The sequence below is a fragment of the Zootoca vivipara genome, chromosome Z (assembly GCF_963506605.1).
Source record: "Zootoca vivipara chromosome Z, rZooViv1.1, whole genome shotgun sequence".
Classification (NCBI taxonomy): Eukaryota; Metazoa; Chordata; class Lepidosauria; order Squamata; family Lacertidae; genus Zootoca; species Zootoca vivipara.
In genome coordinates, this window is record NC_083294.1 from 2,902,928 (window position 1) to 2,917,693 (window position 14,766).

Below are 14,766 nucleotides of genomic sequence, written 5' to 3' on the forward strand. Positions count from 1 at the left end.
ATTTCTTCCAGCAATCTTAATTCCGGCTTGGGATTCATCTAGTCCAGCCTTTCACATGATGAATTCTGCATATAAGTTAAATAAGCAGGGAGACAATATACAACCTTGTCGTACTCCTTTCCCAATTTTGAACCAGTCAGTTGTTCCATATCCAGTTCTAACTGTAGCTTCTTGTCCCACATAGAGATTTCCCAGGAGACAGATGAGGTGATCAGGCACTCCCATTTCTTTAAGAGCTTGCCATAGTTTGCTGTGGTCGACACAGTCAAATGCTCCTGTTACCTTGCCTCTGTGTTTCATCCGTAGCAGGATACATCGCTGTCCTCAGTGCAACTCCTTCTAAGGACAATTTCTTCCATGTCAGCTTATCAGCGCTTTCTCCCTGTGACGGATCTCTCGAAACATCTCTCTCTTTCTCTGGAGCAATGTATACACAAACCGAGGGAACGATCTAAAGCCAAATGTTTACACATCCCTGCTCTTGATTGCTGTAAAATCTCAATAGATGGAGCAGATTGTTTGCTCTGTTGTACAATTGGGCCTCCTGGAATGATGTAAGAATGTAAAAAGATTAAAATAGACGTGCTGGACGTGAGTCAGAGACTGAAACTTTTCCAGGGCAGTTCATCGCAGTGGGGACATGAGAGGAACATGATGACTCAGTCTTGGAAACAGGACTTTGAGGAGGTTTCCCCACCCCCACCCCCTGTCTCCTCCTCTGCTCTTTCCCAGTGCATCAGAACTGCAGCAGTTGGGGGTGTGTGTGGGCAAAGCAATAATTCCTGGGTGAGGGCAGAAGCAGCGTGTGAAGGGGAATCCTGCTCTTCAAGGGGCAGTGAGAAATCCTGGGTTATTTTGAGCAGGTTTTTTTCTGAGATGCCGCTGGATCCTTAGAGTGTCATTGTAAACAAATAAACCACCACCATCCCATTGTCATCAACAACTGGAAACAAGTCATTAAAAAAGTCATGTTCAAAAAAGAAGTGGAGAGATGCAACAGCCAACATAGAATCATAGAGTTGGAAGAGACCCCAAGGGCCATCCAGTCCAACCCCCTGCCAAGCAGGAAACACCATCAAAGCATTCTTGATATATGGCTGACAGCAACGCGTGGCCGGGTCAGCTAGTAATAGTACCACTGTATTCCGCTCTGGTCAGACCTCACCTGGAGTACTGTGTTCAGTTCTGGGCACCACAGTTCAAGAAGGATACTGACAAGCTGGAACGTGTCCAGAAGAGGGCAACCAAAATGGTCAAAGGCCTGGAAATGATGCCTTATGAGGAACGGCTTAGGGAGCTGGGCATGTTTATCCTGGAGAAGAGAAGGTTAAGGGGTGATATGATAGCCATGTTCAAATATATCAAAGGATGTCATATAGAGGAGGGAGAAAGGTTGTTTTCTGCTGCTCCAGAGAAGCGGACACGGAGCAATGGATTCAAACTACAAGAAAGAAGATTCCACCTCAACATTAGGAAGAACTTCCTGAGAGTAAGAGCTGTTCGGCAGTGGAATTTGCTGCCAAGAAGTGTGGTGGAGTCTCCTTCTTTGGAGGTCTTTAAGCAGAGGCTTGACAGGCATATGCCAAGAATGCTTTGATGGTGTTTCCTGCTTGGCAGGGGGTTGGACTGGATGGCCCTTGAGGTCTCTTCCAACTCTAGGATTCTAGGATTCTACTAGCTGACCCAGCCATGCATTGCTGTCAGCCATATGTCAAGAATGCTTTGATGGATATAATCATGGATATAATTATGGAAGACACGTGTGGCCATATAAACAAATAATTAAAAAGATGACTTGGGAGGAAACGGTCCTGAAATCTTCACATTTTTAGCTTCGGGGAGACAAAAACTGTTGCAACAAACAGAACCAATCTCCCATCATTTCTTTTCAACTTCTGAAAAGTATTCTTGGGGGGGGGGGTTTGTTTAGACATTCAGCAGTTCAAGTTGCTTCTAGCCTAGCTGCAGGGAATCTTTTTTTTTTTTAGCCCCCAGGGCCACATTCCCTTAGGAGGAAACTTCGGAGGGCAGCATTTCAGTGGAGCGAGAGGCAAAAGTGGGTGGGGCAATTGATGTGACCCTTAAGTGTGTACACTAGGCTGCTTGCGTGTCAAGTTACCAAGACTTCCCACCAATAACTCACACTTCACACGGAATTTAAGTCTAAGGTTTTTGGCATTAATTTTGGCCACAACTTTATTTAAATACAACCAATGTGAGTGGTTGCTTAGGCATTGGTTCCCATGCCACCTGTCCCCCACCTGGGACAGATCGGACTCCCCTAGCGTACTGGGGAAGCCAGGATAGGTAAGCACCCTCTGAGAGAGGCCAGGGCAGGGCCACCACACCCTTGACCTCTCCCCCAGATACTCCCCGAGGCTCATGTGTGGTCCTAGCCCCTACCAGGGGTACGGACAAACATGTGGAGCCCCAGGATTCCTTTAATGGAATACCCCTAAAGGCAGCAGAAATTTTAAGGGGCAGGCCCAGCCAAATCCATACCCCTCCACCATCCAATTTGAATCAATGCCTAACCGCCAACCTTACAAGTTGTGACATTTTGCTATGTAGTAGGCAAAAAAACCACTTGGCACCAGCCAATCAGCCAAGTGGCAAAATTCCTACTAGGCGCCCGCATCAATACAGACGACCCCATGACAGGCACAGCAATGTCATACGCAAACAAACAAAAAATCCTAAATATAGGGAGGGAGGGAGGGAGGGAGGGAGGGAGATCCGTTGCAAGCACCAAAAGCGAAAGCAAAAGCTGATTGCCCCAGTATATATTGGCTGTGGTGTCAATCAAATAATTGAAACATAACATTCTCCCCAGCAACAATACCCTCAGTAGCCATCCAAACTGACCCGCCCAACAAACCAGGGAACGTCTTGTTAACCCTTCCGCAACCCATGCTCTCCTTAAGGGGAGAACCTGCTATTCAAAAATTAATTCATATGAAAGGCGGAGACTTCTTCTGCACTGCCAGCCAGACATCTCCCCATCCAGGCATGCAGGAGGCATTATCATTCAAGAATGCATTCCAGTCAGGCTAAAGTCCTTAAGGAAGTATTTCACAGGCGGAGTCCTGAGGAGTTTTGTTGGAGAATTCGGATGAAAATGGAAATAGGAGCAGGTATTGCTAACCTCTACAGAATTACAAGCCTGGTAGATGAAGGGAACACTGTGGATGTAGCCTATCTTGATTTCAGCAAGGCCTTTGACAAGGTGCCCCATGATATTCTTGTAAAGATGTTGGTAAAATGTGGGCTAGACAATGCTACCATTCAGTGGATTTGTAACTGGCTGACTGACCGAACCCAAAGGGTGCTCATCAATGGCTCCTTCTCATCCTGGAGAGTAGTGACTAGTGGGGTGCCACAGGGTTCTGTCTTGGGCCCAGTCTTATTCAACATCTTTATCAATGACTTGGATGATGGGCTTGAGGGCATCCTGAGCAAGTTTGCAGACGGCACCAAATTGGGAGGGGTGGCTAATACCCCAAAGGACAGGGTCACACTCCCAAATGACCTTAACAGATTAGACAACTGGGCCAAAGCAAACAAGATGAATTTGAACAGGGAGAAATGTAAAGTACTACACTTGGGCAAAAAAAATGAAAGGCACAAATCCAGATGTATGGTATAAACATAGTCAAAATTCAAATTTGGGACAAATCGTTTAATATTTAAATAAATAAATATTGCAGAAAATAATAGTATGCAACTATTATTGCTCTACTGAAAACCTAAAATTTATGTTGATTAGTTCACAATTTAACATACTGAGAAATAAATGAGTCAAATTCCTACGTTTTTATCACTCGTAGTGAGGCAAAATTTCAATCTGTAGGAGCAGGATCTAAATATTAAGCGATTTATCCCAAATTTGAAATTTGACTATGTTTATACCATATGCCTGAGATAAGATCAAAAAAATTCCGAATTTTTTTTTAATAACCCACCCTAGTGTAGACCCCAGGAGACGCCAGAGGGAAGCCTCTGCCATTTTCTCCGTAGCGGTGGGAGGAGACAAGCAGTGCCTTTATCAATCACTAAGCTTTATTTGCATAGCTGACAGTCATAGCAACAGAATACACGCAACATACAATTAAAAATGACATGGATAAAAAGATCAGTCATGTGACTATGATTATCGTTGAAAAGATAGCCCTTAGTCTCATTGCACCCTCGAGGAATCTGGCAACTTGTGTTGTTCTCAGCTCATTTTGATCTGATAGACGAAAGAACAATGTGGCCTCGATTGGGCAGCATGGGATAGTTATGAGTAGTGGTGGAATGAGATCGAGCCGCAAGTCTTTCTACAGAAGTCATGACAGAAGGACGCGAGCCACTGTTTCCATGTTGCTCCCATTCCACAGGGGCAGAGTCGTTTTCCCGCTGGAATCTTTTGAAATCTGTCCTCGAGAACAGCTTAGGGGATATTTTTCCTTGTTAAATTCATCTTGTTTGCTTTGGCCCAGTTCTCTAATCTGTTCAGGTCATTTTGAAGTGTGATCCTGTCCTCTGGGGTATTAGCCACCCCTCCCCATTTGGTGTCATCTGCAAACTTGCTCAGGATGCCCTCAAGCCCATCATCAGTATTTTCTACCCAGACTGGCAGTGGCCCTGTAGAGATCAAGGCAGAATGGCTTGTTTTTTCACTCTATTTATGGCTGGCTTTCCTGTCAAAATGATAAGAAACGGCACTAACATTCCGAACATTTCAGTTCAGTATTGTTTGCTCTGCTCCTGCTGAGTGGGACTCATACTAGCGAGAAGACATCTCACGTCCGTTCTTTTGTATTTTGCTTCTGAGCAACAGGAAAACTATGCAGCTTCCCAACTGGGCTCCAAGGGGGCATTGCCCAAGGCATTGCGGGGAGAGATGGTCACAAACAACTCATTGGCATCTGCACATACTAATACCTATTCACACACACAAACACACACACAGAGAGAGCTGACTTTTTAAAGTTCCAGAAAAACATCTCCTTCTGCTTCATTGACTAGGCAAAAGCCTTTGACTGTGTCAACCACAGCAAACTATGGCAAGTTCATAAAGAAATGGGAGTGCCTGATCACCTCATCTGTCTCCTGAGAAATCTCTATGTGGGACAAGAAGCTACAGTTAGAACTGGATATGGAACAACTGATTGGTTCAAAATAGGGAAAGGAGTACGACAAGGCTGTATATTGTCTCCCTGCTTATTTAACTTATATGCAGAATTCATCATGCGAAAGGCTGGACTAGATGAATCCCAAGCCGGAATTAAGATTGCTGGAAGAAATATCAACCACCTCAGATATGCCGATGACACAACCTTGATGGCAGAAAGTGAGGAGGAATTAAAGAACCTTTGAATGAGGGTGAAAGAGGAGAGTGCAAAAGATGGTCTGAAGCTGAACATCAAAAACAAAACAAAACAAGATCATGGCCACTGGTCCCATCACCTCCTGGCAAATAGAAGGGGAAGAAATGGAGGCAGTGAGAGATTTTACTTTTTGGGCTCCTTGATCACTGCAGATGGTGACAGCAGTCACGAAATTAAAAGACGCCTGCTTCTTGGGAGAAAAGCAATGACAAACCTAGGCAGCATCTTCAAAAGCAGAGACATCACCTTGCCGACAAAGGTCCGTATAGTCAAAGCTATGGTTTTCCCAGGAGTGATGTATGGAAGTGAGAGCTGGACCATAAAGAAGGCTGATCGCCAAAGAATTGATGCTTTTGAATTATGGTGCTGGAGGAGACTCTTGAGAGTCCCATGGACTGTGAGAAGATCAGACCTCTCCATTCTGAAGGAAATCAGCCCTGAGTGTTCACTGGAAGGACAGATCCTGAAGCTGAGGCTCCAAGACTTTGGCCACCTCATGAGAAGAGAAGACTCCCTGGAAAAGACCCTGATGTTGGGAAAGATGGAGGGCACTAGGAGAAGGGGACGACAGAGGACGAGATGGCTGGACAGTGTTCTTGAAGCTACCAACATGAGTCTGACCAAACTGCGGGAAGCAGTGCAAGACAGGAGTGCCTGGCGTGCTCTGGTCCATGAGGTCACGAAGAGTCAGACACGACTAAACAACTAAACAACAACAACAACAAATAGAATGTTTAACAGTAGGCCAGAGAGATATGTAGCTCAGTTGGTAGAGCATGAGACTCATTCTTCGAGTCATGGGTTTGAGCCCCACATTGGGCAAAAGGTCCCTGCACTAAATGACACTAATTGGACTAGATGACCCTCAGGGTACCTTCCAGCTCTACACTTCTAGGATTCTTTGTGCAGATGTAAGCTGCCCCCCTCTATAAACTCAAATACAACCTTCAAGAAGGACGCGGTTGGCGCTGTGGGTTAAACCACTGAGCCTAGGGCTTGCTGATCAGAAGGTCGGCGGTTCGAATCCCCGTGACGGGGTGAGCTCCCGTTGCTCGATCCCAGCTCCTGCCCACCTAGCAGTTCTAAGTGCAAGTAGATAAATAGGGAAGGTAAACGGCGTTTCCGTGTGCTGCTCTGGTTCACCAGAAGCGGCTTTGTCATGCTGGCCACATGACCTAGAAGATGTACGCCGGCTCCCTCGGCCAATAATGCGAGATGAGTGCGCAAGTGCAGAGTCAGTCACGACCGGACCTCATGGTCAGGGGTCCCTTTTCTCTTTACCTTTACAACCTTCAAGAAGCGCCATGGGCTGTGTACAAAAAAATAATAATTCTCCTTGCTTTCTCCATATTTGTTAATCAGATGGGCAAGAGTGAATGCATTATCCATTGTCAGAAGAACCAAACCTGATCTAAATCCTGTTTATTCTTCAAAGATGCTCCCATTTGCCAGAGCCCAATCCTCACATCTCTCAATCTGATGCCCGGCATATAATGTTATCTGCAATGTTTATCAGACAGATAGGCCGTCTAATTGCTGGGCTGAATTCATTCTCTCTTCTTATCAATGGTGATATCTATACTCACCGTCTAACCAGCTGGGATTTTAGTAGTGAGATTCATAGAATCAAAGGGCTTTGCAACTGTATCCATCTTTGCCAGTGGCCTTAATTCCTTCCAAAAAGCCAATTCAACCACCCCCCCCCACACACACACCTTTTTTTTCGTTGTAAGGAGCCATGGAGCCATGGTTTCAAATTCAATGTGACAAGCCTGCAAGCTAGCATCACAAACTATTTTGCTGAACGCTCTGGAACAGCGAGTTCCCCTGACACCATTAGAAACATGTTAATTGAAGGGATTAATGTATGGGAAAGCAGAGGCACCACCTTGCCGACAAAGGTCCGTCTAGTTCAAGCTATGGTTTTCCCAGTAGTGATGTATGGAAGTGAGAGCTGGACCATAAAGAAGGCTGATCGCTGAAGAATGGATGCTTTTGAATTATGGTGCTGGAGGAGGCTCTTGAGAGTCCCATGGACTGCAAGAAGATCAAACCTATCCATTCTTAAGGAAACCAGCCCTGCGTGCTCACTGGAAGGACAGATCCTGAAGCTGAGGCTCCAATACTTTGGCCACCTCATGAGAAGAGAAGAATCCTGGGAAAAGACCCTGATGTTGGGAAAGATGGAGGGCACAAGGAGAAGGGGACGACAGAGGACGAGGTGGTTGGACAGTGTTCTCGAAGCTACAAACATGAGTTTGACCAAACTGCGGGAGGCAGTGCAAGACAGGAGTGCCTGGCGTGCTCTGGTCCATGGGGTCACGAAGAGTCGGACACGACCAAACGACTAAACAACAACAACAACAACTTAACCAGATCCCACAGCTGTTTCTGATGCCTAAAACATTGTTTTTGAAACACCTCCCCACCCCACTCTGTCGTTGGACTGAAATTGAAGCATCTGACAGTTCTGAGCACAATTAACATTTAGCCACCCTGAGCTACCTGGTTTCTTGACAGCTCAGCAACTTTCATCAAATGCTTCCATGCCTATGCATGTTACTTTCAAAGACTGACTTGTGGCCATTGAGAATTATTGAAGCTTATCTACTGGAAGAGACTTGGCTTGGACTACTGCAATGCGGTCTACGTGGGGCTACCTTTGAAGGTGACCCAGAAACTCCAATTAATCCAGAATGTGGCAGCTAGACTGGTGACTGGGAGCGGCTGCCGGGACCACCTAACACCGGTCTTGAAAGATGTACATTGGCTCCCAGTATGTTTCCGAGCACAGTTCAAAGTGCTGGTGCTGACCTTGAAAGCCCTAAATGGCCTCGGTCCAGTATACCTGAAGGAGCGTCTCCACCCCCATCATTCTGCTTGGGCACTGAGATCCAGCACTGAGGGCCTTCTGGTGGTTCCTTCACTGCGAGAAGCCAAGTTGCAGGGAACCAGGCAGAGGGCCTTCTCGGTAGTGGCACCCGCCCTGTGGAACGCCCTCCCATCAGATGTCAAAGGAAAAAAAAACAGCTACCAGATATTTAGAAGACCTCTGAAGGCAGCCCTGTTTAGGGAGGCTTTTAATGTTTAATAGATTATTTTATTTTATTTCATTTTTCTATTGGAAGCCACCCAGAGTGGCTGGGGAAACCCAGCCAGATGGGCGAGGTATAAATAATAAATTATTATTATTATTATTATTATTATTATTATTATTATGACGGTGTCTTAAAAAAAGGGGAAACACAGTAGGTTCTGTTAAACTCTTTTCTCCGCTAGAGTAAAGGAGAGTTAGCTGGCAGAAGCCTCAAATAGTCCTGGCGATCCTTCCAGCCGTTTGGCTCCTTCTCCAAAACTAGGATTTTTATTTTCCTTTTGGCCCAACCCTGCCGTTCCTCGAGCTACCCAACCCTCTAGTCTTGTCTGAGAAAGGCGGTGCCTTCCAGCTGGCTCCAGTCAGGTGAGCTGGTGCCCAGTAGATGCTCCCCGAGGGCTCATAATTTGCAAATCAAACCATTTTTTAACCAAGTGGGAGGGAGGGAGAGAGATCAAGTTCAGGATTCATTGAATGCAGATAGTTAGCATGGGGGAGATAGAGGGAGAATGAATCAAATCAACAACCGGCCCCTAAAGCTTATGTTGGCTGCATCCTGCTTGGCAGGCTGCTCTTTGAGTAGAAGAAGCCTTGTCAGAGTGGATGGAGGAGGTCAGAGTAGAACGGGGCACAGCCAGATAGGATATTTGAAGTAGTGCAGAAGCTCAAAGGAGTTTTTGCCTGGGCTGAAAGCAACAGTGGCCACATTCAGGATCAATTCATAGAATCATAGAGTTGGAAGAGACCACAAGGGCCATCCAGTCCAACCCCCTGCCAAGCAGGAAACACCACCCAAGCATTCTTGACATATGCCTGTCAAGCCTCTGCTTAAAGACCTCCAAAGAAGGAGGTCTTGATGGTCCAGCTCTCACTTCCATACATCACTACTGGGAAAACCATAGCTTGAACTAGACGGACCTTTGTCGGCAAGGTGATGTGTCTGCTTTTTAAGATGCTGTCTAGGTTTGTCATTGCTTTTCTCCTGAGAAGCAGGCGGTTTTGATCCTGGGTACGTCCCTGCTCACCCCCCTTCTCTCCTTGCAGAGAAACACCTGGTCGTCCTGGGAGAATCAAAATGGTTTTCAGGCCTGTCTTCCTGTCCTGTTTGCTTGTTACATTTATGTACATGTTTATGAATAATTATTATATATATATAAAACCTTAAAATTCTCACAACAGCATATTGAGACTTGCCTCTTGTTTCAGTCCATTTGGACTGCCTCTGTCATCATGACACCACGTCTGCCCTTTTTAAATCCTCATCATCCTAATGATTATCTGAACCCGATCCGTGGTTGTGAGACACCTCTCAGAAGAAACTTGCTTTGTGCCATGAGCCCCATGGCGATGTCATGGAGGAGAGGGCTGGATCCTGAAGTGCTCTGGGTGTTGGAGCTGGGCAGCCGTGGTAGGGGGGATTTGATTTCAATCAAACTGATTTAAATCATGATTCAAATTACGCTTTAAATCACTTGTCAGTAAGGCTTGATTTAAATCATAGTTTCAGAGCCGTCTTTCCTATTGGGGCTAGTGGCGCGTTGTGCAGGGCGTCAGCCTCTCAGGGGCGCCCCAGCGAGTGGGGGAGCTGCGCAGCTTTGCCAACAGCCTCCCCTTTCCCTGCCGCCGAGCGCCGCTTCCTCCTTTCCCCGCGCCTCCACCATCGGGGAGCAAGCGCCCGTCCTCCGCCTCACCAAGACGTATCATGGCGCTGTGCCAGGATGTCGCCGGTGCGCGCCTGGCCCGGAGCAGCGGCCAAGGCCGCCGCGTCCCCCAGAGCTGCATCTGTAGGAGCAGAGTCTAAATATTAACCAATTTGTCCCAAATTTGAAATCTGACTATGTTTATACCATACGCCTGAGATAAGATCAAGGGATGAAACATTTTCGAATTATTATTTTTTTATGACCCACCCTATTGTGGGAGTATGTTTGTCCGCTGTTCGTTGAATGTCCACTGGAGGGCGCCATTTCTTGGACCACAAATCCAGGTTTTAACCTGGCTTAGGTGTGTCAGCTGGTCAGTGTAAGTGCATGATGACCTGCTCACATGTGACTCTGAGGTTGTGGCCAAATTTCAGGACGATCAGGTAAGTGCTTGTGGGAGAAAAGTGGGGAAGAACACACATGCAGCTTCACCATTTATATATATATAGATCAGCAATAAATGGTACACAGGAACTTTTCCTTCTCAAGACAGCTTTTTGGACTTGAGCAAAAAGAGGCAGGATTTTAACGTCTCATATTTACCACCTGCATATCCATTGCATTGTCCTACTTTGTAACCAAAGGGTTTCCCCCCTCCTCCCCGTCTTTCTCTTTCTTTCTTTCTTTCTCTCTCTCTCACTCCCACCACTTACTGCTCCTCAGGGCTTTCCTGGTGATCTTGGAGAACGAGGACCTCCGGGCATTGACGGCAACCCAGTAAGTTGGCAAAAGTTTCTCTCCTGGTTTTTGTTTTCTTTTGCGGGTCTCTTTGGGAGGCAGCCTGTTTGCTGTTCGGGATTGGCCCCTTGGAATCATCAATGGCTCCTCCTCATCCTGGAGAGAAGTGACTAGGGGGGTGCCACAGGGTTCTGTCTTGGGCCCAGTCTTATTCAACATCTTTATCAATGACTTGGATGACGGGATTGAGGGCATCCTGAGCAAGTTTGCAGACGGCACCAAATTGGGAGGGGTGGCTAATACCCCAGAGGACAGGATCACACTTCCAAATGACCTTAACACATTAAACAACTGGGCCAAAGCAAACAAGATGAACCAGTGGCCATGATCTTGGGTTTTTAGATGTTGAGCTTCAGACCATATTTTGCGCTCTCCTCTTTCACCCTCATTAAAAGTAGACCCATCGAAACTGGTGGATATTACTAAGTTAGGTGCCTTAATTTCAGTGGGTATTCTCATGAGTATAACTGCTCTGCATAAAATCGAATCCCCCTCCTCCCTGTTGGTATAGTGAGAATCATAGAATCCTAGAGTTGGAAGAGACCACAAGGGCCGTCCAATCCAATCCCCTGCCAAGCAGGAAACACCTCCAGACTTTGGCCCTCCAGATGTTTTGGACTACAATTCCCATCACCCCTGACCACTGGTCCTGTTAACTAGGGATCGTGGGAGTTTTAGGCCAAAACATCTGGAGGGCTGCAGTTTGGGGATGCCTGGTCTAGATGCTATACTCCTTTTGATGCAGCCCAGAATTGCATTGGCTTTTTGAGCTGCTGCATCACACTGTTTACTCATGTCAAGTTTGTAGTCTACCAAGACTCCTAGATCCTTTTCACATGTACTGCTCTCAAGCCAGGTGTCTCCCACCCTGTATTTGTGCCTTTCATTTTTTTTGCCCAAGTGTAGTGCTTTACATTTCTCCTTGTTAAAATTCATCTTGTTTGCTTTGGCCCAGTTGTCTAATCTGTTCAGGTCATTTGGAAGTGTGATCCTGTCCTCTGGGGTATTAGCCACCCCTCCCAATTTGGTGTCATCTGCAAACTTCCTCAGGATGCCCTCAAGCCCTTAAAACCTTGGTTCTGGCGAAGGTGTGCAAAGGTAGCGTACTATGAAGCCATTAGCCTTTTACAAAACCCTGATAGGATTGAATTGCATTGTAGTGACACTGAGTACACTTAAATAGCTTTCAGCTTTGATATAAGGCTACCTGTATGTCTGGTATCTGAAGAAGTGTGCATGCACACGAAAGCTCATACCTATGACAAACTTAGATGGTCTCTAAGGTGCTACTGGAAGGATTTTTTAAATCTTGTTTTGGCTTCTTCTGTAATCTCTCAGAAATAACCTTACAACCTAGTTGTTTTTGCAGTGTTTACCTTTGGTCCCCTTAAGGATTGAAGAGAAATGTGATTCGGTTCTCATTTCAATGGAAATCTATGAAATCTGCACTTTCCAAAACCAAATGTGAATGAAAACATAGCGGTTCTTTGAAATTTGCACTTCTCCAAATTGTCCAGCCAGTGTTTGCAAAACTGCATAGGTTAGGGGGAAGTATGCCTGAAATGAATGCATTAGAGAAAATGACATACAAACAAAAAAAAATATCTGGGGAAATCTGCAAAGCTGCATAGAAAAATGAGTATAAAGTGGTGACTCGCAAGACAAATTCGTTTTGCGAAAAATTCATCTTGCAAATCGCAGTTTCCCATAGGAATGCATTGAAATTTCTTTTTTTGCCCATAGGAATGCATTAATTAAATTTCAGTGCATTCGTATGGGAAACCACGATTCGCAAGACGAATTTTTCGCAAAACGAATTCGTCTTGCGAGTCACCATCAGATCGCAAGACGCATTTGTCTTGTGAAGAATTCATCTTGCAGGGCATTCGTCTTGCGAGGTACCGCTGTACAGTGGTACCTCGGTTTATGAACACAATTGGTTCCAGAAGTCTGTTCATAAACTGAAGCGTTCATAAACTGAAGCTAACTTTCCCATTGAAAGTAATGGAAAGTACTTAAACTGAAGCATACTTAACCTGAAGTGAACTTTCCAATTGAAAGTAATAGAAAGTGGATTAATACATTCCAGATGGGTCCGCGGCGTTCGTAAACTGAAAATTCGTAAACCGAGGTGTTCATAAACCGAGGTTCCACTGTATTAGGATAAGTTTGCATGGAAATGCTGGATAATTTTTCAGGAGGATTTTTTAAAAAAATGCAAATTGTTGCAGAAATGTGGAGAAGTGGATTTAATATTTGAAAAACTCAAAATTCAGAGGACCACACCTGGTCACCTCACCATACAATTTCTTGCTCAACCTATCCCCTTCTATCGAAGCAGGCCAGGAATGCCCCCTTTCCTTTTATTCCTTTTTTAAAAAATCTGCATTGTCAGCAGAAAAGATGCCTTGGACCAGCATATTGCTTTCCCCAGCCCTTCCTAAACGTTGCTTTTAACTCTCCCTATCCTCAAAATTCTCTTTCAAATGATTTTCCTTCGTGCATTCGTGTGTGTGTGTGTTTGTTTTAAGTAGAACAGCTGCCCAGCAGTTTGCCCAGTTGTCAGAGCAGAGATAAAATGCGTAAAAATTGCTTGCTTTCGACACAGCATATGCCCTTCAATTCTGGCTGCTTGTGTGAGAATTAAAGGGTAGGAGTTCCGGTCAATTAGAAGGGACCTGTTGGAGCAGACCAAGGGCTGACCCGCCTGCTCTACAATCTTTTCCCACAGTGCCCAACCTCCAGCTGCCTCTGGGAAACCCACAAGCCGCTCAGCACAATCAGGGGTGTATTATTTATTTATTTATTTATTTATTTATTTATTTATTTATTTATTTATACCCCGCCCATCTGGCTGGGTTTCCCCCACCACTCTGGGCGGCTTCCAACAAATAGCAAAATACATTCAAATAGCACAGATTAAAAACTTCCCTAAACAGGGCTGCCTTTAGGTGTTTTCTAAATGTCAGGTAGTTGTTGATCTCCTTGACTTCTGATGGGAGGACGTTCCACAGGGCGGGCGCCACTACCGAAAAGGCCCTCTGCCTGGTTCCCTGTAGCTTTGCTTCTCGCAGGGAGGGAACCGCCAGAAGGCCCTCGGCGCTGGATCTCAGTGTCCGGGCTGAACAATGGGGGTGGAGACGCTCCTTCGGGTACACAGGACCGAGGTCAGGAATGCTTTGATGGTGTTTCCTGCTTGGCACGGGGTTGGACTGGATGGCCCTTGTGATCTCTTCCAACTCTATGATTCTATGAACACTAAGAGTGAGCCACTGTGGGCAGCAGCCTGAGAGGAGCCATGGACCATGAGATTAGCCATTAGTCAGGACCAAAGAGCAAGCCTGGACTACAGGGCAAACCAGCAGATAGGATAGCGGAGTGAATAAGACGTCAGGACTGAAGATTTCCAGGAGTGTGCCAGGGTTCAGGAAAACACCATGTTGCTTCAGTGAGGTTCTAACTGGAAGCAGGAGCCTTTTTATGCACTTCCTTGTGAAGGCAGTGAAGGTCCTGTGTAAGTCAAAGTAAAGTACCTTCAGGCCCTAGACCAGGGGCTTATGGGAGCTGGAGTCCAACAGCATCTGGAGGGTACCTCTGTGGCAAAAGGGGTCTCTCCAGATGCCATTGAACTGCAACTTCCATCAGCCCCAGACATCATGGCCGATGGACCTACCCTGCCCTAGAATGAATGCACTCAGCCAGACTGGTCGCTGGATTCTCCCAAGAATAATAATAATAAAATAATAATTCTTAATAATGAAAAGAATTAAACTCAACAACAAACTAAAAACAGATCAAACACACATCAACTCCCTCATGTGGTGAGCCTTTGAACTACAGTTGGCAGCGTTTGTCCACA

General features: G+C 45.8%; 1 protein-coding gene across 2 annotated transcripts in view; it reads left to right on the forward strand.

Moving 5' to 3' along the window:
• LOC118084239 (collagen alpha-1(XXVII) chain) overlaps positions 1-14,766 on the forward strand; it is a 267,599-nt gene that overhangs the window by 84,876 nt on the left and 167,957 nt on the right. For both annotated transcript variants that reach the window (XM_060270658.1, XM_060270659.1), the window contains exon 13: positions 10,833-10,886. In XM_060270658.1, the coding sequence (XP_060126641.1) occupies positions 10,833-10,886 (54 nt within the window). The remainder of the gene's footprint in view (positions 1-10,832; positions 10,887-14,766) is intronic.